This window comes from Monomorium pharaonis, chromosome 7 (genome assembly GCF_013373865.1).
Source record: "Monomorium pharaonis isolate MP-MQ-018 chromosome 7, ASM1337386v2, whole genome shotgun sequence".
NCBI lineage: Eukaryota > Metazoa > Arthropoda > Insecta > Hymenoptera > Formicidae > Monomorium > Monomorium pharaonis.
Window position 1 is genome coordinate 5,324,710 of NC_050473.1, and position 24,867 is coordinate 5,349,576.

At 29.8% G+C, this 24,867-nt stretch overlaps 2 protein-coding genes across 2 annotated transcripts; both read right to left on the reverse strand.

The window, feature by feature from the left end:
* Positions 1-3,516: 3,516 nt before the first annotated feature.
* On the reverse strand, positions 3,517-8,591 carry LOC105828868 (cytochrome c). The gene is made up of 4 exons (XM_012667427.3): positions 8,435-8,591; positions 5,417-5,474; positions 4,646-4,787; positions 3,517-4,129 (listed from the first exon to the last, which is right to left on the reverse strand). Exons 2-4 carry the CDS (start codon positions 5,453-5,455, stop codon positions 3,984-3,986), a joined length of 327 nt encoding a protein of 108 aa, XP_012522881.1. The 5' UTR covers positions 5,456-5,474; positions 8,435-8,591; the 3' UTR covers positions 3,517-3,983.
* Positions 8,592-11,449: 2,858 nt separating this feature from the next.
* Positions 11,450-24,751, reverse strand: LOC105828716. The gene is made up of 15 exons (XM_036289589.1): positions 24,626-24,751; positions 23,455-23,720; positions 22,926-23,088; positions 21,840-22,107; positions 20,823-21,127; positions 20,633-20,752; positions 19,524-19,716; positions 18,390-18,480; positions 18,183-18,285; positions 14,912-15,171; positions 14,639-14,801; positions 13,765-14,029; positions 12,863-13,167; positions 12,224-12,343; positions 11,450-11,898 (listed from the first exon to the last, which is right to left on the reverse strand). The coding sequence occupies exons 1-15, from the start codon at positions 24,680-24,682 to the stop codon at positions 11,728-11,730; spliced, it is 2,850 nt and encodes a 949-aa protein (XP_036145482.1). The 5' UTR covers positions 24,683-24,751; the 3' UTR covers positions 11,450-11,727.
* Between the last annotated feature and the right edge of the window lie 116 nt (positions 24,752-24,867).

A 24,867-nucleotide genomic window follows, 5' to 3' on the forward strand; every position in this document is an offset into this window, starting at 1 on the left:
CCATAAATATATTTACAACAATCATAATACCACCTTTTTTCTATATAATTAGAGTACATATTCTCTCCCTAATTATATTACAAATAATATAATAAAATTATAAAACAATAAAATTAATAAAAATTTTAAGTGTTGATATTTTTTGTCTGTTATGATATTAATAAAATTATCTGTTGCTCGATAACTGAACCAAATGGAGCTACAATACACACAACAAACACACACACACACACAAAATGTATATGTATATTTTGTTATTTTTGTGTCCTGAATTTATTTCTAAAGTTATGTCCACATGTTATGAAACATTCTATTTATTAATAATAAAATAGAAAGCATCGATTAAAAGCGCGATTTAGTTTGATTGTTACAAATGCGTATTATCACGCAGCACAACGAGAATCACATAGCAACGTTAGCAAAAACCTGATTACGGACACGGATAACTTACAGTGTGTTTTATTCATTACACAAACGTTGCTAATGCAATGGCGAAGTGCGTTTATCTTCTTTGCAGGAATAATCTTTCTTTGTAGATGTCGAGTAGGGTAAAAATACTTTGAGTTACCCTTTGACAAACGCTATACCGTGGTCGACGAAACGCCCACAAAGGATAAAAAAGGAATTATTTGTTGATTTTATAAATATTAAATAGTAGGAGGTTCATATAAACATAATGTATGTCTTAGATACATGCCGTAGAAATATAAATATGTATATAAATATTACAGTGTAAAAAAAAAATATAAATCCATATACACGCGTTTCAATATATATTGATAGAATATTTTTTATAGATCAAATTTTTTTAAGAAAAAAAGAAAATGAATAATTGATTGTTAAACATTTTGAAAAGCTTTTTGAATAAAATTATTATTATCATACTAATAGTAACAATATTATTATTATTATTATTATTATTATTATATTAAAGAAAGTGTAGTTTTATAAAAATCTTTAGAAAAAAATAAGACAGCAATTAAATTCTATTACAATCAATATCTTATTATACTTTATATTAAAATATATTTATAAAATTATAAAATATATTTATCTTATAAATCTTCAATAATATAACCTTCATAAGTTGAGAGCAAAATATCGAATAGAAAATGTTTTCAAAGAATTAAAATTTTTAATACTATTATTATCAAAACAATTATATTGTGCTCCTTTTAGATGAGTATTATAATATTAAAATAAAAATATATTTCTTTGTTGAAAGTTTTATATTATCAAATTCTTAAAAAATTATATATTCTTACTTATAAGAAACAATGATTCTTGATAGAATATATTAATTTTAATTTGATCTTAACTTTTTATGTATCTATATATTTATTATTAAAGTTTATTTGCAACGTATTAATGATTAAAACTGGTTTAAATAAAAATATTCTTATTTCTACCGATAATTATAAGTCAACTGATTGACCATGGAGGATCAATTTTTTATAAATATTTAGTATTCGTGTGTGTTGATATTAATGTAATATGTCCAGATACGTAAGGAATGAATGAATGTAAACGGAATGTAACGGCAAACTTACCTATCGGTAGCGTACCACGTCGAAGTACACGGGCTTTTCGGCGTGGAAGGATTTTTGGGTGAGCTCGTAGTTGCGATCGACGACTTTGTTGAAAACAATGAGATCGAGATCCCGCTTTCCGGTGTACAGGGCGACCGATTTTCTTCACTACTGGAAGTTCCCGATTGCCAGGAATATCTTGACCTGACGTGAGGACTGCCATGACTGGGGCTCGATCCACGTGAGCTCGACACACTCTTTGGACTCTTAGGACTCTTAAGGGCATTAGAACTGAAGACGCGACCCAAACGTAGTCTTAGAGATGTTTTATCTTTAAATCTTGCATCACAATTACCGTTGTCGCTCGAAACGGTTTCATCGAGCGATTGTAAATTACTCATGATTCTCAAAAAACGATTCGTTGAAGAATAATAATATTCAGCACTGTTAAAAAATCATAAATTAAGAAGATATTTTAATTTAAGTTGCTAATTCTTCTTTTCTTTTAAGGAGACATTTTTAGAAATTATTTTAGGAAAGTGAGTAAATATTTTTCAAAATTACTTTTTGTCCTTTACTTATTATTGTTTAAAAATCAATTTTTTATCTTTTTAAATAAAGAATAATTAACAATAGATCTTTTGACCACATGTGACCTTTGCACAATTCATCGATCACCACGATTCCGGATCTCAGGAGGCTAACATATATAATTTTAATTAATAATACATGAAAGAATTTTAAAAAATTTTAAGAAAATTTCTGAAACATCTGTCGATCATTGTAATTAAAAAATTCATTATTTTCATAAAATAAACATAATTTATTGAATATTTTATTTTTAATAAATTTGAAAACGAGTAACAAACTTTGACCATCGTTTAGTATTCCATTTCATCTACGTTTGCTTTTTTGGCAATAATTAAATAGGAACGATTTATCATTTAAAGAAATGTTATTTTGACCAAAATATTTTTCATTAATAATTAGCACAAATACTGCTTATAGAATTCACATGGGTTCTGACAAGTCCGATATTTTATATGCTTCAGGCAATATTAATTTTTCGTAATGGCTCTGGGACCATCAAATCTCATCTATCACGTATTATTTTTAAAGAATAGAGCTCGACAGACAAATTTTATCACCAGTTTTATCACAAAGATTTGTTTGGACAGATTTGTTTATAAAGATGTCACTTTGTGTCGGATATTGTAGAGAAAGATCCAAAAAATTAATATTCTAATAAATTAATAATGAGTCCTAAGCCCTTCTTGTTATTTCTTAGAATGATATTCTTCAGAGCTTTTATAACTTTTTATTTATAATTTTTGTATTAAAAAAAGAAAAATTGAATCTTCAAAGAAATAAAGAACAAAAACTAATTTTGAAAAATATTTGCTCACTTTCTTAAAAAAATTCCAAAAATCTAAAAAAATTAACGCGATTAAATAAAAAAACCTTAATAATTCGTTTTGAATTCGCGTTTTACTTTCTTCTCGAATATCGTCGATGATAATCGAGATTGTTGTATTTCGTAATTATCACGTATACATTAAATTATATTAGCACTATTCGTTCAAGTACATAAGTCACACGTACGACGCGTTGCAGTCAGAACACCAAGATCAACTAAAGTTTCATCAAGAAATTGCGTAAAACCCCAATCAAGCAGTAGACTTCCTGCCAGTGCTAACCGCATCCTTCCTCTTTTGCTCTTATCAACAATAAAAAGCCCTAAATGTAAATATAAACCAGGAAACTTCCAATAATAGGGTAGCAAAAAGATAATGCATGAAAGCGATAAGACGCTCAAATACTTCACATACTGCAGCGCTTGTCTAATCTAATCAAAGTTTAAAAATCATAGCGTATCAATGACAGCTAATCACTTTGTAAATATTCCGTTATCAGGTTCTTTAATCTAACTATTACAGGTGACTGAAACTTTATATAACTCGACGAAAAAAAGCGGGACAACTGTGAATTTTTAATTACCTAATCTGTATTTTGTCTCTGATTTACAGATCAATACTCGCTGCATGATACAATGATAATAAATAATCAAGGACGCAGGATCCGCGGAAGAGTGACTCAATCACTCGCATGGCGGGCGTTTGGCGTTCCTGAGAATATCTCTTCGGTGTGAAGAAGAAAAGAAGCAGAGTCGGGAACGAGCCCAACCCCTGTGTCACGTCATGTATACATATTTGCAATTACCTACTTATCAACAATACAATAACAATTCATTACTATTTGAACACGTATTGCGAACGCTTTTGAGTACCATCGAGAAGAGAGTCCATGAGATGAACACGAGTGAGATGACGAGACGTGATGAAATAGATGATAATCGTACTAATATCGCGACTCATGCCATATACGGCATCTCGCACGCTCGCTCGCATTCGTCGCGATTTCCGCGAGTAGTAGCATGCACGCGTAGAGAGACGCCTACTTTGTCGCTTGTTCTAAGTAAGCTATAAGATCAGCCCGCTCTTGTGGCTTTTTCAATCCGGCGAACACCATCTTCGTGCCGGGAATGTATTTCTTTGGATTTTCTAGATACTCGAACAGGGTATCCTTGTTCCAAGTGATACCTAAAATACAGAGATGCAAAAAGTATAATTAAAGGTACATTACATAAGTGTATGGTATCTATTCTAAATATAAATAATGATAAATCTATATAGTGTTAGAGATTAGAAATGTTGCGAGTTTTTTATGCCGAATCGAATCAAATGGTTGAAACATAACTTTTAATTAACAACATAATTAATGCTTTTTAAGTTTAATTTTAATATACATATATAAATATATGTATATAAAAGATTTCTATATTAAAAAATCAATATTAATTATGATATAAGATCACTTTAAATATAATTTGATGAAATTGTCAATATATGTGATTAATTCGAAATTTTCAAGTAATTTGGATTCAAATTTTAGAGATTCAATTTCGAATTTAATCAAATCTTATTTAATTTGATTCAATTTGTATTCATAATTTGCATTTGATTTTCTATCAAAAACAATACAGAATAATATCTTAGTTTAATTCTATTTATAAATTTATTGTCTTTAATCTCATATATCAATAGCTAAGCACATACCTTTCGCTTTATTGGCATCGGTGTAAAGAAAACCTGGGGCTTGGCCAGTTTTTCTACCTATAAGTCCATGTAAATTAGGACCTACTTTGTGTTTGCCACCTGCTTCAACTGTATGGCACTGTGCACATCTTTGAATAAAGATCTAGAAAAAAGAAATATATAATTACATTAATGATAAATTAATGTTTATAAGAGATGCTATTAGATAAAAAAATTTTTAATTTTCCAGAAATTTTATTTAAAATTCCTGACAAAATTTGAGAATTTTTTACGCCGTTAAATAAATTAATTTTATTATACTCGCTTTCAATGTTTCTTAGTTATACAATAAAAAATATATATTTAAATATTAAATTCGAGAAAATTTTAAAAATATATATATATATACATAATTTAGATTAAATTCATGAAATTGAATAATGTATATTAAAGAGCTACGCACAACTCGAAGATTAATTTATTATGTAATTATAATGAATATGTGTACACTATATTTATTATAATGTGTACACTATATAGTACACTATATTACACTATACTAATCGATTGTCGATATTTTGCATTATCAAGAAAAGAATGATAAATAAATTTTGTCAAAAAAAAAAAAAAGATGTAATTTAAATTTTAAAGTACAAATCCAAAATTTTTTCTCAGTATCAATAAAATCTCATGAAAAATCTGTGATTTTCAAAGGTAAAAAAACTTTTTAAAAATTTCAGTTTTTTCTCACAGTAAGTACTTTGTAAAAATTTTAGCTTTATTATTTATTACCTTCTTTCCTTTCTCTGGATCACCCGCCGGAACACCCATATTTATTTAATTGTGTATTCTGAAAAGACATTTAATTATATAAAAATTGTTACAAAATACAAATTGTCAAAAAATACAAATGATTTTTCATCTTTATTTGTTGCATTATTAAATGCATTATTAAATATTTTATGAATATCTCAATATTTAACGTTAAAAAATTTAAAGTTATAATAACTGAACAATACCATTCAAAATAATATCGAACATGCGAATAGCAATTCTTAAAAACAATTCTAAAAATTGGATTGAAAGCTAATTTTTCGAATAATTAATGCTCTTAATTCTTTAACACACAATTATTGTTAAGAAATTATAGAACTTTAAGAATAAGAAAGATAAAAAATTATATTCCATAGTTTGAAGTCACAAAAAATGAAACTAATATAGATCAATAGCTGTAACTCAATCATTTAAATTTAAAATTATAAAATTTATCCTAAGATTTTAAATGCACTTATCTGAAGACATTATCTTGGAAAATGTTAACTAAGATAATTCAAATACAATTTATTCGATTAAAAATTTTAAAGCAATACCTTTAGTACTTACTAATATTTTGCATTATTCAATCGTATCAGATTTGTCTTCCACATTAATTTTTTTTCTTAACTTATAAAAATAGAATAAAATTTGAAAAAATATAATTTCCATTTAAATATGTCAAGTTTCACGAAAAATGAAATTTGAAAAAAATTCTCCCTAAACTAAAAATGACAAATATAAAGTTAAAATAAAGTGTCTACTTTTTTTATGTTAAATAATTTATCGAAGATATACAATTTTGATCAACAAACGCGAAAAAGACATCAATAATTATTTTATTGTTTATTATTTCAGTATTTTTGTTATAATTTTACATCTTAATATTATAAAACCGTATTTTTAATAATAACATATAAATTAAATAATGATTTCCAAAAAATACTCAATTATCTTTTCAAATAAAAATTTTATGTGCTTAAAAGTATTCTATTTTTTTCGCAGTTCGATACATTTCCTACAATCCTTTAAAAATGGTGACCTTTTATCCTATCATCAAAACGTTACACGGTTTTGCAATAACAATTTTGAAAAATTGGCACAAACAAGAACGCTCTTCGGATGAATGCGAGCGTGTGCGGACATGTTCCGTATTAAACTGAAATTTTTTTTTAATGTGACTAACGCAATCAGCCGTTTTTATATCTCATCTATCTTTTATGTCTATATTTGTTGTGCATCAATATTTTTTTGCTACATTATGCTCACTCTAATGTTTAACACAATATTATTATTATACGGCCTTTGGCCGTATCGTCCCAGTATTCTAAAGGGGGGACGGATGTCATAACGAAGAAGACGTCTTTCACGCGCTTTGTTTTGCCAGTATGCAATATACGTATACGAACATCATTCAATATAGAACAACGAAACATAGTTTTAAACTTGCCATCTAATTCTAATACAGAATGCGCAAAGAACATTTCCGTTTTCCTAAGCTGATTTGCATTAGTACCTAAAACATTTGCGATAAATTTTGTACGTCCTTGTTGCGACAGTGTCAGAGACATAACTCTATGCAATTATATAATAACAATCTATTATATAATAAAATATTCCTATCACACTTTTTTTCTATGAAGATCGCATTCACGCTCTTCTACCTTTGGCTTGATATCCGTTCACGATATCATAAGTATTTGCAACGTCGACTCTTTTACGTCACACAGCTGCAATTTTTTTTCCTCGTGGACACGAGTTATTAGGTATGACGTGTGAGAAAATGTGGGAAGAGTGATAAGGAACAAATCGCACTCGCGCAACGAAACAAGCAATTGCGAAACAATCACGATATGCAATAATCAAAAATTTCCAAATTAACTGGTATTTAACCTTCCGGATAAAAAAAATGGTCTGCAAGATACCGTGCGTGATCAGTGACGTCACGTATCGAGATTATTTCGTTAAGTGGAATCGAAAATGACGTAAAGGATAAAATGGGAGACGTTGGACTCTAGACGGTTATGTGCTCTAGAAATGACCATTAAACTATTAGGCCATACGCACACATATACACAATTAAAAATTAAAAATATTTCATGTTGTGTGTGCGCGTACGTACGTGTAATTATTTTAAATATAACGAGCGTAAAGTAGTTCACGCGTAGCCTTAAAAATGACCTTTAAGTTTTATTACTTTACCGCTGCACCGGACTGCACATACATTTTTTTTCTCGCTCATCAAACTTCAAATGTATATCTCACTCGCAACGAAGATATATATACATGTATACTAGACAAAGAACAGATCTAATTCTGTCAGTGTCGAATGTTGAATGGGCGCATTTTTTTTCTCGTTAAATCGTAAACATTGCAAATAAAGGGCAATTTAATCGCGATTACTGCTATCGCAAAAAAGGGATTGAAAGCGATTGAAGAGATTGAAGGGACGACACCAGCTGTAGTATCATAGTAGAAAAAAAGTTCTTTCAAAGATCAAGGACAATTCTTAACTTCGACTAATCGATCGCATACCTCCCTCGCGACAACCCTCTCCTCTTGCCCCTAACCAGCGAATGAAAGACGTTTCACGTTTCGCACGACCCTAAAAACGGTGCAGAGCATTTTAACTCACTGGCCCAGGGCCAGGGTTAAAACATGCGTTACGTAAATCGCTGCTGTCTGACGTGGTCACGCGGACGTACGATTACGAAGAACCGTCCAACGAGAGCCCGAAGAGACGAAAGCGGGCGCAGGCTCGTCGATTTTTCTCCTTCGTGAACGCGTGAATACTCCTACGCATTCCGGTGATAGTTTCAGATTTCGCGGATCGGATTTCACAAAAGCGAACACGCGCGAGCACGTGGTGGCCTCGTACGTCAGGAGATCCGAATTCAAAAAGAAAAGAGCGTGTGCTCCTTGTCCGTCCGCGACTCGCGCTATACGTGTGCACGTATTTCCGCGTGCGTGCGTGCATATCCAAATGCCCGTACTCACCGCGCGCCTTGCTGTCACACACCGATGTAGTTGGCTGGCCCGTTGTCCGACCGTGAATACTAGTCACAATCGTTGTGGAATCACTGGCTGGCCTCGCGAGCGCGATTTCGGACTATTTCAATGGCTGATGCAACCGACGCACGCACGCACGCGGACGATCGAACGAATTGCTCGCTGTCAGATGGCGGTAGGAGATCAACCGCGAAATTTCGTCTTTTGTGTTACGCGCGCGTTCGTTCGACTTTTTTAAAAATAAGATTAAACACAAACATATGTACACACAAATAAGGACCCGATAAAATATGACGGATCAATGAAAAATGGTACCTACATGGCGCCAGTCTGATCAAAGGATCTGTTCGCGTTATACCCCGACACGCTCCTATTCACCCCAATGCACTCCAATACGTTGAGAAGTCACTATTTTCAGCACATCTTTTAGTAATGGACGGGATCTTTAATCTCTTTTCAGACTTTAAATACTATACGTTATCTTATAATACATTTATTTTTTTTGTGTGTAAATGAATACTAGAGAGATATTCTAAAGTTACATCATTCACTGTTATTTATATTAATATTGTGGAGATTTTCGCAATTTGACAAACATTGCATGCTTGCATGTGGTGTATATATATGTATATACATACATATGCGCATTGAGGAAGTTGTCCTGAAAATAGCGGAACCAATCAGAGTAAGGAACACTATCCGCTCCACTCTCTTTTGAATCTCTCTAGACTGCGTTCGGAAACGTCACCTGAGAACACTCGGTGACTTCGGGTGACGTTTCCGAACACAGCCTTGGGTTAACCTATCTCAGGTTCTTATTCTTCTAGAACTGACCAATCAAGACCGGTCGAAAATGCTATTAGAACATATACACATGGAATTGGAGGTTGAAAACTGATTCAAGGAAGTGAAAATGATATGAATAAGAAAGAAGATGTAATTGCCTCTCTCACCATTTCGCAGATATCGGCATAAAACTTTTAGGATGAATTAATTCTCGAAATTCGAAGCTTCAAAAAAATGTTAAAAAAAAAAAAATTTTTTTTTACCCGCTAGATAGGTGTAACCCCTTAACTTAATTCATGATTAATTTTTTATGAAACAAGTATTATTTTTAACGGGAGTTATTAATTCTTTCTAAATGTATAAAAACTAAATTACAAAAATAACAAATTATATATTTAAAAATTTTGCTTTAACCGATCCTGTTGACTGAACTAATTTTCGAACAAAAATACGAAACATTAAACTATTAATTCTATAATCATGCTATTCATAGGGAAAATGTATGAGGTAGTTCCAAAATCGTTTAATTTATATCTATTTGACAAATACGTATAATTTCGAGAATTTTACAAGTCGCGTACATTTCGTTTTCCCTCTCGAAATCGAAAGCAAGCGGTGCTTCTTGTATTTACATAAAAATTCCCAAAACGCTCGATGACAACATCTTTACACGGCAGTATTAACTATTCGGCATAATTATGATTTAATGAGTAACAGAAATAATAATTAGAATAAATACAATATATTTTGTTTAACGATTATTAGCATAATCGTATAAAAATTTACGTCGATAGCACCACTATTTTATGGAACAACAACATATCAACGATAATTGTTCGTTCAAAACTAAAATTATGCAAAATAATTTATGTATACATATATATATATCGCTATACGTATATATTACATAGAACAGGCCTTTTACTTTCGACATTCCACGATTTTTCACCACGATGGATGACTATTGTGAAAGATTTCATTTTAAAAGACAGGCGTGCATTTATTTTCTTTGACACCGACAAAGATGCTATTAAAAACTAGTAATATTATAGACACCCCGATGAAAAAAATTTGCAAAATAAATGTTTAACGCGACCTATATTTTAATGTAGTAATCTTTAACAGTACCTCGTTGACGACTTTGAACACTCTTAAAACACATGTTTATGTGCAGCGATTGCTTGGAGAGAGAAATAGATATATAATTCTATCTTTTTAATACTGGATCTCTCACAGAATTCTGCCAGCGAATTGCGATAAATTACGCTATGAATAATCTTGCACTTCTGTGTATTACAAGCGTTCGTAACTGTATCAAAGAGAACAATTATTGTAAATATATAACAATATATCAATAAGTTCATCTGGGTTTCATATTTTGTCAATTCTCCAGTTGTATCACTTTTATAAAATTGATATTTTTTTTACTCTTTTTCTCTCTTCATAGAATTACATAAACTCGGTAAAAAAAGATTATGTATATATAATTAAATATATATATATATATATATATACATATAATATAAAAAATATGACTATATTTTCTTTCTCTAGTACAATCTCTGTATTTGTATATACAGGAAAAATAACAAAAATTAAAAGATAATAAAATGGATAATTTTTGGGAAAAAAATGAAGTTTGAGGAAATGAGAAAAATTATCCATATATATATATGTATATGTATACATACAATCATACATATAAAAATGTATAAAATTGTATTGTAATTATATATAAAATGTTTTGCAGTGTCGCAATTTAAATTTTTTAAATGTATAAAAGTATTTTTTCTAATTATTTTCCGTATATTTTTATTACTTTTCCTATAAACAAGATATTTCACTTATTATAATATTCATTCGTAAATCTAAGATCTAAGATCATTTCAAGATAAAAATTCTAAATATTAAAGAGTCGAGGTTGCAAGAGTTTTTAAATGAGAAAGATTTAAATTAGTTGTTCGAAATTTGTGCGTTTGCAATAAAGATGTATACAAAATTGATAGAAAAAATAAAAATAATATTTGGGAACATAACTTCATTACTATGCGATGTGCCATACTTAAGCGCATGGATTTCAGACAATTTGATTTGCCAACTTTAAACCCTTATTTAAAACTATTGGAAATTACTCCTCAACAATTTTGGTATTACAATTTTCGTCTCTAAATGATCTCCACAGTAAGTCTGGCACATCTTGCATGTATGGACAGAGATTATACAAGAGAAAAAAATATACAGATATATTTTATATATAATTATACATATTTACATTTGATTATATATATAAACTTTTGTCTACCGGAAAGAATCATTAAACAATTGTGTGAGATATTATTCTTTGACGAGAATATATAACATATGTAAAGTTATTACTGTAGTTATTACTTTCAGACATACCTGAAATCTTTCAACGATTGAATACATATTCTCGGCAAAAATGCTTAACTTAATAATATATTATCAATTATAATTATATTTTTCTTTTTCGCTACTTATGAAATTGCAGGTATCTCGAAATTCACGCTGAGATTTTCGGATTGAGCTAATTTGACGATGGTCGACAATTTTACCGCAACTCGTGCAGCCTCATCGAGATCATCAATTGGTACAATTTTTAAACCCGCATTTGCGATCAGAGCCTTGGCTTCGTCGACATTAGTACCCTGAAAAGCAAAACACATAATCTTTGCATAATTCTATATAATTTCTATATAAATTTATAATTTGTTCTTAAACCAAAAAAATTCTCAAAAATTTTTTTAAGAAAAAAATGGTCTTTAATTTTTCTTGCTGTATTTTTCTGATTTTTTAAAAATATTGTTATTGATATTAAAAGAACTTTAACTCGATTTTTTCAAATTTTCAGAAAAATTAGGAATAGTACCTTACTATCACAACTGAGAAAAAAACATTTTCTTCTATTTTATTTTTCTAGAAAATTAAGAACACTAATCAAAATCATAATTATTTGCGCATCGATTACTGTACCTGCAATCTGACGACAACGGGAATTTTTAAACTTAATTCCTTGGTTGCGGCGATGATTCCCTCTGCTATAACGTCGCACCTCATGATGCCACCGAAGATATTAACTAAAAGGGCGTGAACCTAAAAAAAAAAGAATGTAAATTCATTCATTTTACCAGTTTGATTCTAATTAAAATCGAGAAAGGCCAATGGATGATCATAGCTAGATCTTAGTGCTGAAATAATGTTCTTTCTTATGTGATTTTTAAATACATTTTATTAATTCTTTGAGATTAAAAGTAACGGCGTATAGTTCAAAGAATTAGAAAATGTTTAAAAATCACATAAGAAACATTATTTTAGCACTAAGATTTGGCCATGACCTTTCTATTGGCTTTTCATTTCATTCAATTTTTTAGCTCTTCGTTGCCAATGAAGATACCGTATCTGAATCGAAAAGCACATAAATATTTTTTCTATTTATTTAATTTTATTATCTGAATAAACTATATTTATGACTTTATGACATCTGTAATTTATTCGTTTGTTAATCCTACTTTCTACATATTACTTTATATAGTACAAGACTATTAATATTTAATTATATTTCATAAAAAGTTATTAAATCATCAGAGATCGATCATAATTTCATGCACTCACTCGTGGATCAGAAGTGATGATCTTAAATGCTTCTTTCACCGCCGAAGTCGATGCACCACCACCAACGTCGAGGAAATTGGCCGGTTCACCGCCATGCAATTTTATAATGTCCATCGTAGCCATGGCTAAACCAGCTCCGTTTACCATGCAACCTATGTTACCGTCGAGCGCGATATAATTCAAATCGAATTTCGCAGCTTCAACTTCTTTAGGATCTTCTTGAGACCAATCTCTTAAGTTAAAGAGTTCTTTCTGTCTGAACTCGGCATTGTCGTCAAATCGACATTTGCAATCCAGAGCAAAATCTGGAAAAAAAATTACACAAGTGTTTAAATCAAACATTAAAATATTAGGTAAAAAGTTTGACTTGTTAGAAAAACAAAAAAATTATTCCTTGTTTTTTTAGTTTTTCTTTAAATAATTTTTGAAAAAAATTATCTGATTAAAGTCAAAAGAGGTACTATATAAAAACAAAAATTACTAATAAAAAATAAATAAAAATGGCAATATAAAATAAAATGTAACTTATAACGTATTTTTTAAAATGCATTTTTAACATAAAAAATTTCCATCTTACACTTTAAAAAGACAAGTATTTATCTTTTTTTATTTTTGCAATTCTTAAAATTATTTAAAAAATAATTATAATTTTGTATAGCTTCTTTAATAATTTTTTAAAAACTAATCTATTAATTCTGCAAATTGCCCTGCAAAATTGAAAAATAATACAAAATATTTAAAATACTTCCTCAAATAATTAAAAAAATTTTACTTAATTTTTCAAATTTGAAAATTTAAAATTAGTATTACAATAATTTAATTTTAGATTAATTTGATTTTTTTTAGATTCTTTGACTTTGTTTTTTCCTGATTGCTAGCAATCCTGAAAAAGACAAACTTACAATTTCCATTAATGTCCTCGGCGAGTGGATTTACTTCTAAGAGAAGAGCGTCCTTTTTAAGGAACATCTGGTAAAGATTTATAATTATGTTGGAAATGTAGTCCTTCACGTTGTCGAGACCAAGCTTGGCTACTATACGGTCTGCCTGTTCCTTCGTAATGCCCTTATTGATATCGATAGGTTCGTACATGATGGCACTAGGATTTGTAGCCGCGACTTCCTCGATATTTACCCCACCTTGGCTGGAAGCTATTATGACGGGACCCTGGAAATCAAAACATTTTAATAATATTTTGATAAACTTTACATCTGAATAAATATGTAAACAAATTTTTTTAATATAATAGAAGAATTTCCTATATAAACCAAACAAATTTTTTTTATCAAATTTGTTTTTCAGTTTTTTAATTAAATTTGGGAAAGTATTAAAAAGAAATAATATGAACTAAATATGACATAACTATTTGTCCATAACACAGCCTTTGATGGAAACATAAAATTCGAAAGATGATTTTTAAACACATAACGCCAATTTAAAACGGTGTATTCTATTGTCATTCATTTTCTTAAAAACATTCCCGAATTATAAGAGACTCTAGTAGATGAGTGGATGTACAATATTTATTGCTAATTATATAGTATTAATAAAACAAATAATCAAAGAAACAATTTTGTAAAAAAAAGAATTTAAGTATAAAAATAAAGTTTTTAAAAATTTTCCCGTGTACTAATAAAATCATATAAAAATCCATAATTTTTAAGGATAAGAAATAAATTTCCATGTACTTTTAATTTTTTTCCAGAAGTAATTAAACATTTTGTTAGATACAATATTGTTTGAAACGCGATATTCTTTATTATCTTAAAAACTCACACCAAAGGCTCTTTCCATCATGACAGCAAGGTAGTATTCTTTACGAGGAAACATGCGCTGTGTAACCATCACGCCGTTGCATATTCTGCCGCCTTCGCCGGTCTGTTTCGTGATCAGCAGTTTACCAAGCATCTGGCTTGCCAACGATTTTGCTTCTTCCGGACTAACAAGTAACAATGATAAGCACTATAATATTTTCTGACGTACGATGCGTCTAGAATGTATGGTTGTATGCAAAATATAATTTTATACAAAAAAGAGGCGCATAATTACGTTTCACACATCTTCACGCCACTGATGTTCGTTCCCTTAAAGTGTCCCTTCCCTCTGCCACCAGCGAGGACCTGGGCCTTCAGGACGATATCCTTCGTTTTCAGATCGGCGGCGAGCTTAGCTGCCTCGTCGGAGGTTTTGGCGACGCCGAATTTAGGAGTCGGCACGCCAGCCTCATTCAGTAAACTGTAGCTGATGTGTTCGTGCACGTTCAAATTCCTGGTTGGTTGTTTCACCAAGCTGGTCTTGCATGCCAATATCTATAATATGGATTCAGTGATAATCGAGGTTTTGAATAAGTTAGTTTTTTGAATGTTATTTCACTAAATTAAGTAAAAGTTAATGGTTTCTAAAATTCATTTAGTTACGTTAAAAGTTATGTAAACAAAAACGTTAAAGGTTAAACAAAAAACTTTTTAAGTTAACTTTTTAAAGTTAGATTACTCAAAAAATTATAACAGATCATCACAACTTAATATCTTATTTATAAATTAAATTTATATAAAATAACAAAAATATAATTTTCTTATGTAGAAATGTATTTTTTTCTTTTACATGGATAAATTTTTAACTTAACTAAGTTAAAGTTTGTGTTTTTAAAAATAACTAGTTAAAGCTATTACATTTAAAATTAACTAATTTAAGTTAAAAATTCTTATTATTAACTTGTTAGCTCTATTATTTAATAATAGTAAGTTAACTATTCGATTCTATTATTTAACTTTTAATTTTTTAACTAATTACTATTTAACTCCAATGATAACGCTCGCATTTGTTTGGATTACACGCGTGGACTCTCCCAGCTTTAGCATCATTATATTGATAAAAGTATATGCTAACTTTACATTGTGTACATTGACCAAGATAAAGGAAGAAGTGTAGATAATAATTATTGACGCAGATTATTGATGTTAAGAAGACAAAATAACATGAGTAGGTTAAAGCGTATGCAAATTAGTCTGTCATGATAAATCACGTATGTAACGGTTAAATATAAATCTATACTTGAAGGTTAAATAGCAATGAGCTATGTACATGTTTATCATCTGCTGTATGCAGCTTTTATATGTTTTGGCAATGACACCTAGTGTGCAGTAAAGTGAATTGTGTAACAAAATTTTAAGTGGCATATTCCTTTACTAGTTCAATATTAATTCTTTGATACAATTTTTAAATTATAAAAAAACAAAATTTTTTATCCATAATGTCTGTTCATATCTGTAATAATTTGATAATAATCGCTTATAAATACATATAGAATTTTTTTTCAAGGGGTTATTTTTACCACTACAAATGATTGAATACTAACGAAAAGTTGTTTCGCTATTAGGTTTAGCTAATTTATAATTCTGTAAAGTTCAAGTTCTTCTTTGCGTTGTCAAATGCTCCTTGTGAGTAAAGATTAATGACTTTTTATGACTATTCTTCCATGATTAGTAGATCAAATCGTAACATTGAAATCTTATTTAAAAATTTTTATAAAATTTTAATGATCAAAACAAAGTGGAAAGTTTTGTTTTTTAAATTATTGTATCAAATTGTAGCAAATAAACGACATGTTTAATAGAATCTTTTTATTTTTCTAATTTGCATGACTATTTCATGCAAATACTAAGTCATATTAAACATTAAAATCAAAATAAACATAAAAACTTGGCAAATTACATTTTTATATATACATTTCTACAAACACACATTTACTTTTTTATATTTTAATAATAATTCATAATTTTTGATTCTAGATACCCTTATAAAAATGTAATAATAGACAGTAGTATGCCAAAATATTAATACAATATTATTTATTTCTCTTGTATCTATTTATAATAAATAATATACAATCTTTAAATGCAACCCAAGCACGCTAAGTTTTTATAACAATTTAGTATTTATGTGAAATACAGTCATGTAAGAAAAAAAATTTGTATTAAAAAAAATTAAATATATAACATATATGTAATATCTTTAAAAGTATTACCAATTTTACTAATTAAACTATTTTTTAGATTTAAGTCTGTCTTGGTAATAATTGACTAATTAAATTGATTTCAGATTCATTTTTGAGCAGTTAATTTTTTATTTAATAATGCAAACCTACATTTAAATATTTTTCTGTACTTGGGGCGCATAAAATTTTAGAATCAATCAATTAATTAGCAATTTATTATTTTAAAATCTTATTATTGTGATATTTTTTACTTCAAAAATTATTTGAAAGACGAATGTAAGATAAAGCTTGGAGAACCCCTCATTCTGTTACAACAAGAAATGTGTACTCGGTTTTTTTTTTAAATAAAAGCTATCGCTAATCTCAGTTAACTTGCGCGTCACCGACTTTGACAACTGGAGCACGTGCGTACTCGCAGATCGGGGAGAACGAGCGCTTCGTACTTTGCCCACTTCAAGGCTGCCGCACCTTCATCGCTGAAAATAAGTTTGCATTCCGGCGAGAGAAAAAAATAAAGGAGTTACGAATCGACCGATCGATCGATCGCGCGGAAGAATCGAGTCTCATTTCGGATTCAAATCAAATCGTTGCATTATTCCATTCGAACAGGAACGAAATTATTGAGCATGATGCCCAGTATTATAAAGTTATACAATATATTATAAATATTTATAATATTAATAATTATATATTTATAATATAATAAAACATTAGTGTATTACAAATAAATAAAATTCCCAAAAACTTCCCCCAAAAACTATAGATATTATAATTTTCTGTGAAAATGTTTCTCCGAAAAATTCTCCTAAACCTTTTTATTTTCTTGAAATTCCACTCGTAGCAATAACAAAACCCAAATTTCGAGAAAAGTGACAACATAATTATAACACGACATTGGATAATGATCGTTTGACAAGTGCGTCCTCCCGCGCGAACGCGAATTTCGATTGAATAATTCGATCGAAACGCGGGGGCGGATGCCGCGTCCGTCGACGGGAACATCGAGGGGACGACGTGAGGGGCGCGCCCCCGGTCGGTTGCGCAACTGTCATGTCAGTCTTACGGAGGAAAATCCCCGAAGCCGACACGCATCCTCGAATCGCTTCGAATCGTTCGCGCTCGACCCTGGCGCTTGATTTAGCAGACTACCAGCTGTCCAACATGGCGATCGGCGACTATCCATCTCTGTCTCTGTCTCTCTTTCTCTCTCCCCTCTCGAGTGATCAAACGTATCGAACTCCGGACCACCCAGCGCGTTCGTTTGCATCGACGGAGTTCGGCGCGATTAACGTGCACGCGGAAAAATCCGCCAGCTTGACGTACCTTGGGGCCGCTCAGTCGGCCGAGACCTTCCGCGAGTGAGACCGCCCGCGACAACATGGTAGCCATCTTTGCCTGAGCGACGGCCGTGGTGGACTGGTAGATTCAGCGATGCCAGTTCGGATCGTTCAGATGCTCACGGCGACAAGGCTGCCCGTCCTGCACCGCCTCTGCATACAGAACCCGTGGAGGGGAGCCCCACTCTTCGACCTGCGTCGAGAACGTTCAAGCTCCGTCTCTTTTTCACTCGAGCTATCTTCTTCTATCTCGAATTGTTCTCGACTCTCCTTTTCTCTCACAGCTATCCGGGAAAAAATTAATGTTCAAATCAAAATAGATCAAATTATATCAGAAGGATTAAATCATAGATCATTACATCAAAGCAAATCTAATTTTACAAACCGACCGATAAAATTAGATCTGTTGATATAATTTATTCGATCTATAATTTGATCCTCGATATATTTTTTCCTCTAGTATAGCCGTACGTGTGATTTCGGATCTTGAAATTATCGAGTTACCGACTTGGCGATATGACGCGTCATGTTTTAATAAATCGAATATTTTCCAGCAAGTTTTTTATAAATCCGTATATTTATGATCACAGACGATTTTTTACAAGCATGAAGTAAATATAAAAATTGAAATTTGTAAATAAATGCACTCTTTTGACTTTCTTTAGCATTTTAAATAATATGTAAATGTTAGGCATAACAAAGTTAGTTTCTTTTTTAGTACATTAAATTTATTTCACATGTATCATGTATATACATATTAATTGTTGCTCAACGGAAATCGCCAGGTGGTAGTTTCTTTTGTCAGGAGGGAAATTTAAAAAATTCTTATTTTATGTAAAAACATTTAATGGTCATACACAAAACACAATTAAAGGGAACGGGGTGGCGATAAGAAACCGAAGGAGCGTGAGAGAGTAGGCGTAAAGGAAAATTGGGCCGGATTTCGGCTAAGACTTTCTAATTTATCTAATGACTTAATTTCTAATTTAATAGAAATAAGATATTGTACAAAAATAATGTATAAAGTGTTTGTAAAATTATTATGTCACAAAATTATTTATCCATAAAAAATTAAACTAAAGAGCAGAGAACATTGAGAAACAAAGAAACTTTTACATCTTGTAGAAAAGATCAGCTAATTATTAATTTATCTCTTATATTTTTGATTAAATTACTATGTAATTTTCTTAAAAATTATGCGTCAGCATCTTGCTATCGTCCATGTGTAGCAGAAAAATCAGTACACACTTTTAGTAAATGTAAAAATATATATATTCCATAGACATACAAATACAAAATATTTTATAAACTTTTCCACAGAAAAATTAATTTTTTACTTTATCATAATTCTTCTTCGGTGATTTAGCACTAAAAGTGATATCTAAATTCGAAGAGTTCGCAATATTCATCATCAACGCTAACTTAACAGATGTTTTAGCCGCTTGAGCAAAGTCATCTACGCTTATTACTTTCAATTTTGCATTCAGTATCAACTGTTTAGCTTTATCCACATTGGTACCCTGCGTAAAAAAAGATAATTTAATAAAAGAGAAAGCAGAAGTTAAGTACAGCTATATGACCAAAATTTTCTCTTAGAAATTTATTTCATAGAAAATCGGTAATAGTTGTAAGACAATATGGATTTGAAAAAATGTTACTACAAAGTTGTCAGATAAGATTAGATAATCTTTTAATGCAACTTTGAAATAAATTTATTTTATATTGTACATTTTAATGTTCCTTAATTAATCATAAAGAGAAAAGTCACTTAAAGTTTGAACACTAAAAATTTGGAAAGGCACTAAAATACAATAAAATGAACTATGACATATAACAATCTATTTGTATTACCCGGATCTAACTCCGGAAATACAATTCAAAAGATGATTAAACATTCAATTTTAATTTAAAACGATATATTCTAAAATTTTTTATAAAAATTTATAAATCATAAAAAAATGTATATGGATGTACCATATTTATTGCTAATCAATTTTGCATTGTCAAAAAAAAATAATCAAAAAGATAATTTTGTCAGAAAAAGATAGAATTTAAATTTAAAAATAAAATTTCTCAAACATTTTCTAGAGAAGACCATATAATTTTCCAAGATAAAAGCAGTAAATTCTCTGAAAATTCCACCGATTTTTTGGGATATTTCGGAATAGTAGACATCTTGTACTATAATTTTATTAATTTATTGATTTTTATAAAATTCAGCAAGATTTTACTATAATTTACTATAATTTTTTTAAAATTGAATGAAATTATAGTCATCTTATGACTATATAATAATAGTCATCTTATGACTATCATGATTTCAAGGATAAATCAGAAAATTTCAGAGTCAACTTTTATATTACATTTGTGCAATTAAAAAAAATTATATGTGAACGTTTGCCTGATACAAAAGCAATGAAAGATTAAAAAAATCACCTGTAACCGCACGATTATGGGCAACTTTAAATTTAATTGTTTAGTAGCGTCTATGATCCCTTGGGCGATTATATCGCATCTCATTATGCCGCCGAAGATATTCACAAAGATTGCTTCCACCTGAAAAAATTATTGATACATAAAACCTCGCGTGGTTTCATTTCTGCTGATATTTTACACCGACAATTACATTCGGATCCGAAGATAATATCTTGAAGCCCTCTGTCACCGTCTCAACAGTGGCGGTGCCACCGACGTCTAGGAAATTCGCTGGTGCGCCACCATACAACTTGATGATATCCATGGTGGCCATCGCCAGGCCAGCCCCATTTACCATGCAGCCAATGTTTCCGTCAAGGGCTATGTAATTTAGATCGTATTTCTCCGCCTCGACCTCCTTCGGGTCCATCTGAGTCGTATCTTTCAACGCAAACAGCTCCTTCTGCCGGAATTCGGCGCTGTCGTCAAACTTGCATTTGCAGTCCAGAGCATAATCTGCGATAACAAGAGTATAATTGTATAAATCAAACAACACAAAACATTTAAAAAAGCATTGTTATGTCCTGGTAATTTTTAATGTCAGTGTGAACGTTTTCCAACATTGATACAATATTATTGTGTGTATATGTGTACATATGTGTAAACAAATTATCTTTAAAAATTAAAATTTTATATATCTACACAAATATGCAGTATATTTTAGAAAAGCGGAAAAACTAATTTCAAATAATGAGAACCACAATATTATTTTTTAGTTTAGATTTTTCTGCAACAATTTAAAAATTACTTTTACTTGTTTATTTTATTCAATTTTTAAATAAGGTATATAATATATACGAAATATACTGTATATTGAATTATAATATCTGCGAGACATTCAAGAGAAATTAATTCATCATGAATTTCTACAATGTCTCTTTAATCTAATATTAAAGCATTAATTGATTCAATACATAATATCTGCGAGACATTCAAGAGAAATTAATTCATTATGAATTTCTACAATGTCTCTTTAATCTAATGTTAAAGCATTAATTCAATACATAAATTCAAAAAACAAAAGTTAAAATTTAAAAAATATAGAAACACCATGTAATTTAATATTTTTTAAATGTTGATTCAACATTTGTGCTGTATTAATGCCTTATTCAGTTATATTATCAAAATGACTACGCTTTTGTTTCTCGTATCTTATCTCACTGCATACATTCGCCACAGATGTCTTCTGCGAATGGATTGATCTCGAGCAGCAACGCATCCTTTTCAACGAACAAATCATAGAGATTGGAGGCAACAAGTGACGCGATCTCCTTGCTGTGCCCTGTGAGTCCCAGCTTATCAGCGAGACTGTTCGCTTGCGCGGGCGTTAAACCCTTGTTCACGTCGATCGGTACGTACATTACGGCTTCGGGATTCGCGGCGGCTACGTCTTCAATGTTCACTCCACCTTGCTTGGAAACAATCATTACGGGCCCCTAATGAAATATAAACAAGCGGGCATGCAATAATGAGTTATATCAAAATTATTCTTGATGAAAGAACCAGAAGCAGGATTAAAGAAATTCCTTTTCTTTTAAATAAAGTATATATGCTAATAATAAAAATCGATCTTTTCAAGAAAAAACTAGCAAAATCTTTTCTATTAAAAATAATAAAATAAATAAAAGACAATGAGAGAATGTTATGAGATTGTTTTTCAATTTAAGCTCTTTATTTAAAATAAAGTTCATAAAAATTTATAAAAAGTAAATGAATTACTTTTTGTTACAAGATATTAAATAATAAACGCGCAAACCAGATCTATACTGGTAAAAAATTTAAATTGTTACTATTGTGTCTTTTCTCATTAAATTAAATATACATATATATAATTTAATAATATTTATATCTAAACATAAATATAAAATTACGTTCATATGATTTATTTATTACATAGCCATATCGCAATTTTTGTTTTAAAAATATATTTCACATATTAATTTAAATTAAAAATTAAAAGATTTTATTTATATTGATTTAGTTTTTTTCTAAATTATAGCAATTAATATAATTTACTAATTAAAGAAAAATTTTTTGCATACATAATGTAATTATATTTTAATATGTTTTAATATTGTATGTTAATTACAACATGTTTTATTTATTATAATTGTTACAATTTATACGTTTATAATTTTTGCTAGTTTATTCCATCGGATAAAGTCCGAGCTAGTAAAAACCAGGATTTATTATTTTTTACAAAAGATTTTTCTGACTAACCCTGGACTCACTCGGAATAACTTGTTGTACTTACATCGAAAGTACGTTCCAACATCACTGCCATGTAATACTCCTTACGTGGAAACATACGCGCCGCTATCATTACCGAATTGCATATTTTTCCAGCCGCGCCTGTTTGTTTGGTAACGAGTACCTTGCCGATCATACTATTCGCCAGTTCCTTTACCTGTTCGGCACTGCAAAAAAGATTATTACTATAATTCATTACTATTGATTGATTGATTCCATTTTTCTCATAATATAATATAGAATTAAAGCAAAATTATCTTTTTGTGTATAGTTATATAAATATATTTTAGTATTATATATTAAATACTAAAATTAAAATATAAATTTGATTATAATATTATATACAAATATATTTGTCTTTGCATAAATATATATATTTTAGTATTACTTCTCAGATATATATTTTATTTATAATTTTTGCCAGTTTATTAATTCTGTTGGAAAAAATTCAGGAATTGTAAAAACCGAAATTTACCAAGAGAGATTATTGTCTTTTTATTGCAAATTCGTAATTGACTTCGTCACGTACTCACGTGTCGCACATCACGACGCCGCTAACATTGCTACCCTTAAACTGTCCCTTCGCTCTACCACCAGCCAGAACTTGCGCCTTCAACACAATGTCTTTTGTCTGCAATTTCCTGGCCACACTGGTAGCCTCGTCGACCGTCCTCGCTACCCAAAATGGTGGCGTAGGAATGCCAGCTTCCTTCAACAAATTGTACGCAATGTGCTCGTGCACCTCCAAATTTCGCACAAATTGATGTTTGACAGCCGAACAACTATGCGCCAACAGCGGCTGTGGAAAACAGTATCTTGTATAAAAAATGCGTTTGTACACAATCTCGCGATTTACGTACGACTAATTTATGTCCATTTCTACTAATTATATTTTAGTATTATGTGTTAAATATTTTTATAATTTTTGTTAGTTTATTTTATTAGATAATTTCTGAGACATTAAAACTACACTGACAAAATTTATATTTAATGAAATTTAACAGGGTTTTTCCCATCTACTGAAAAATTCACTTTAATTTCAATTTAATTCTTTTTATTTTCTCTAATTCTTAAAATTAGAAAAAATAAGGAGTGATTCAAATAGTATACAATATTTCCAAAAAATTAACAAAATATTTATAAGTATTTAAATATTTTTTAAGTATTTATCATAAATATTGTATAAGATATTTAGTTTTTATTTATATTATAACATATTAAATAAAGATTTTATGCTTTTTTCTTTATGTGTACAAAATATAATACTTATATACTCAAACACTGTATTTAAAACAAATAAATAGTAGTAAATATTTGTGAATATTTATCATAAATATCATGTGTAAGGAAATTAAATTGAGATTAACTATACTGGTAGATAAATTTTTTCACTCAAATGCTCATTCAAATTTAGTAATTTTTGTTATTAAAGTTTTGTTATTAAAATTTTCATAATTTAAAACATTTAATAAGATGTTTTGATATTATTGCTTACATTAAAATGTAAATTCAATTATTCTAATACCTTACAACTCTTACGAGGTAAAAAAAGTGTAAAAAATTCTTATATATAGATAAATTTTTATCCAACATAATATTAATGTAAAAAAAATAGAAGTACTCCAAGGTTAAAGTTAATTTACATTGATTAATACAGCAATCCTATATTCAATAATAAAGTTAACTTTTAAGATTAGTCTTTACCTGTTTGTTCATTCTTCGCGCGCATGTTCCTGCTAAAGATGATATCACGAATGACATGATGACAGCTAGCTTCAAATTTGAATTACTGTTTGGTACCTACTACATCATCGTCAATATCTGCGATTCCTGTAAAGTTACAGATTAATTTGGACATTTCATTTATAATTCCAACGATGGATTTTCCTAAATATGAAGTCCGATTCACTTACTAGACGTTCACGAGGACATTCCATGGGCATTAC